This window comes from Entamoeba dispar, genomic scaffold (genome assembly GCF_000209125.1).
Source record: "Entamoeba dispar SAW760 scf_1105229462923 genomic scaffold, whole genome shotgun sequence".
Taxonomy (NCBI): domain Eukaryota; phylum Evosea; order Mastigamoebida; family Endamoebidae; genus Entamoeba; species Entamoeba dispar.
In genome coordinates, this window is record NW_001855435.1 from 1 (window position 1) to 1,300 (window position 1,300).

At 27.2% G+C, this 1,300-nt stretch overlaps 1 protein-coding gene across 1 annotated transcript in view; it reads left to right on the forward strand.

Moving 5' to 3' along the window:
• Nucleotides 1-111: 111 nt before the first annotated feature.
• The window catches only part of EDI_258590 (serine-threonine protein kinase, putative), a gene marked incomplete at both ends in the record, with an annotated part of 1,319 nt that continues 130 nt past the window's right edge, over nt 112-1,300 (forward strand). The window contains 2 exons of the mRNA XM_001733463.1: nt 112-774; nt 1,266-1,300. The exon at nt 1,266-1,300 is cut by the window's right edge and continues 130 nt beyond it. Of these exons, the coding sequence (XP_001733515.1) occupies nt 112-774; nt 1,266-1,300 (698 nt within the window). The remainder of the gene's footprint in view (nt 775-1,265) is intronic.

Below are 1,300 nucleotides of genomic sequence, written 5' to 3' on the forward strand. Positions count from 1 at the left end.
GCTAATTTCCCATTAAAAACAGATAAATGGAAATTAACATTTGGACATGCTTGATCAAAAGTTAGTGTTGATAACTTATATGAAGAAACTATTAAAATAATAAATCCAACAATGAAAACATATTTCTTTGAAATACTATTAGGAGCATCTCATAAGTATGAACTTTCAGTTGAACCAATGAGATTTACATTAAAACCTGAATACGCAATTGAACTTAAATTTATAATTAAAATGATATGTACTGCTTTTGTTAATGATGAAATTGGTATTATTGCAATGGATTTAGATGAAGAAATAAAAGAAACTGCTAAAATTTCTATTGTTATTGAATCTGATTTATCAACTAAATTAGATCACACAGAATTAAAACTTCAAATGCCAGCTATAGGTGAAGGTGCATTTGGAATGGTTTTTGAAGGAAGTTATAGAGGTCAAAAAGTTGCTGTAAAAAAAATGAAAGCAAGAACATTAACTGAAGAACAAGAAAAAGAATTTAAACATGAAGTTAATATGTTAACACAATTTAGACATCCATGTATAGTTAATTTAGTTGGAGCTGTTTATACAGAAGGAGAAATATCAATTGTAACAGAATTTGCAGATTATGGATCACTTTCTAAATTATATAAAAAAGAGTTATTACCTTTTGATTTAAAAATTAAAATTATGGAAGATATTGTTGTTGGACTTGCATTTTTACATGAAAACCAAATTATTCATAGAGACGTTAAAGGTGAAAATGTTTTAATTTATTCATTAAATCCACACTCTCAAGTTTGTGGGAAATTAACTGATTTTGGTACTTGTAGAAATATTTCTGAAAGAGCTATTCAATTACAACCATTATCTCATGGAATTGGAACTCCAACTTATATGGCACCTGAATGTTTAGCAAATAGTAATTATTCTTATAGTGCTGATGTTTATTCATTTGCAATAATACTTTATGAAACATTTACGGAAAAACAGGCATATGTTGATGATGAACGATTTGTTCAACCATGGACAATTCCTCAATTTGTTATTGAAGGTCATAGACTTGAAAAACCAAATGATGTTCCAGAAAATTATTGGAATTTAATTAATCAATGTTGGATTCAAAACCCTGAAGCTAGACCTACGTTTAATCAAATTCATAGTACCTTTATTAGTTGGAACCTTGATATTTGTAATACAGAATTATCTACAAATAAAAAGGACTCTACTCTTGATTCTCTTTCTCAATCAACACTTCTAATATAGTGGTAAACTAACAAAATAAAAAGAGATTTAGAAGTAGTATAAAAATCAATCTATTTAA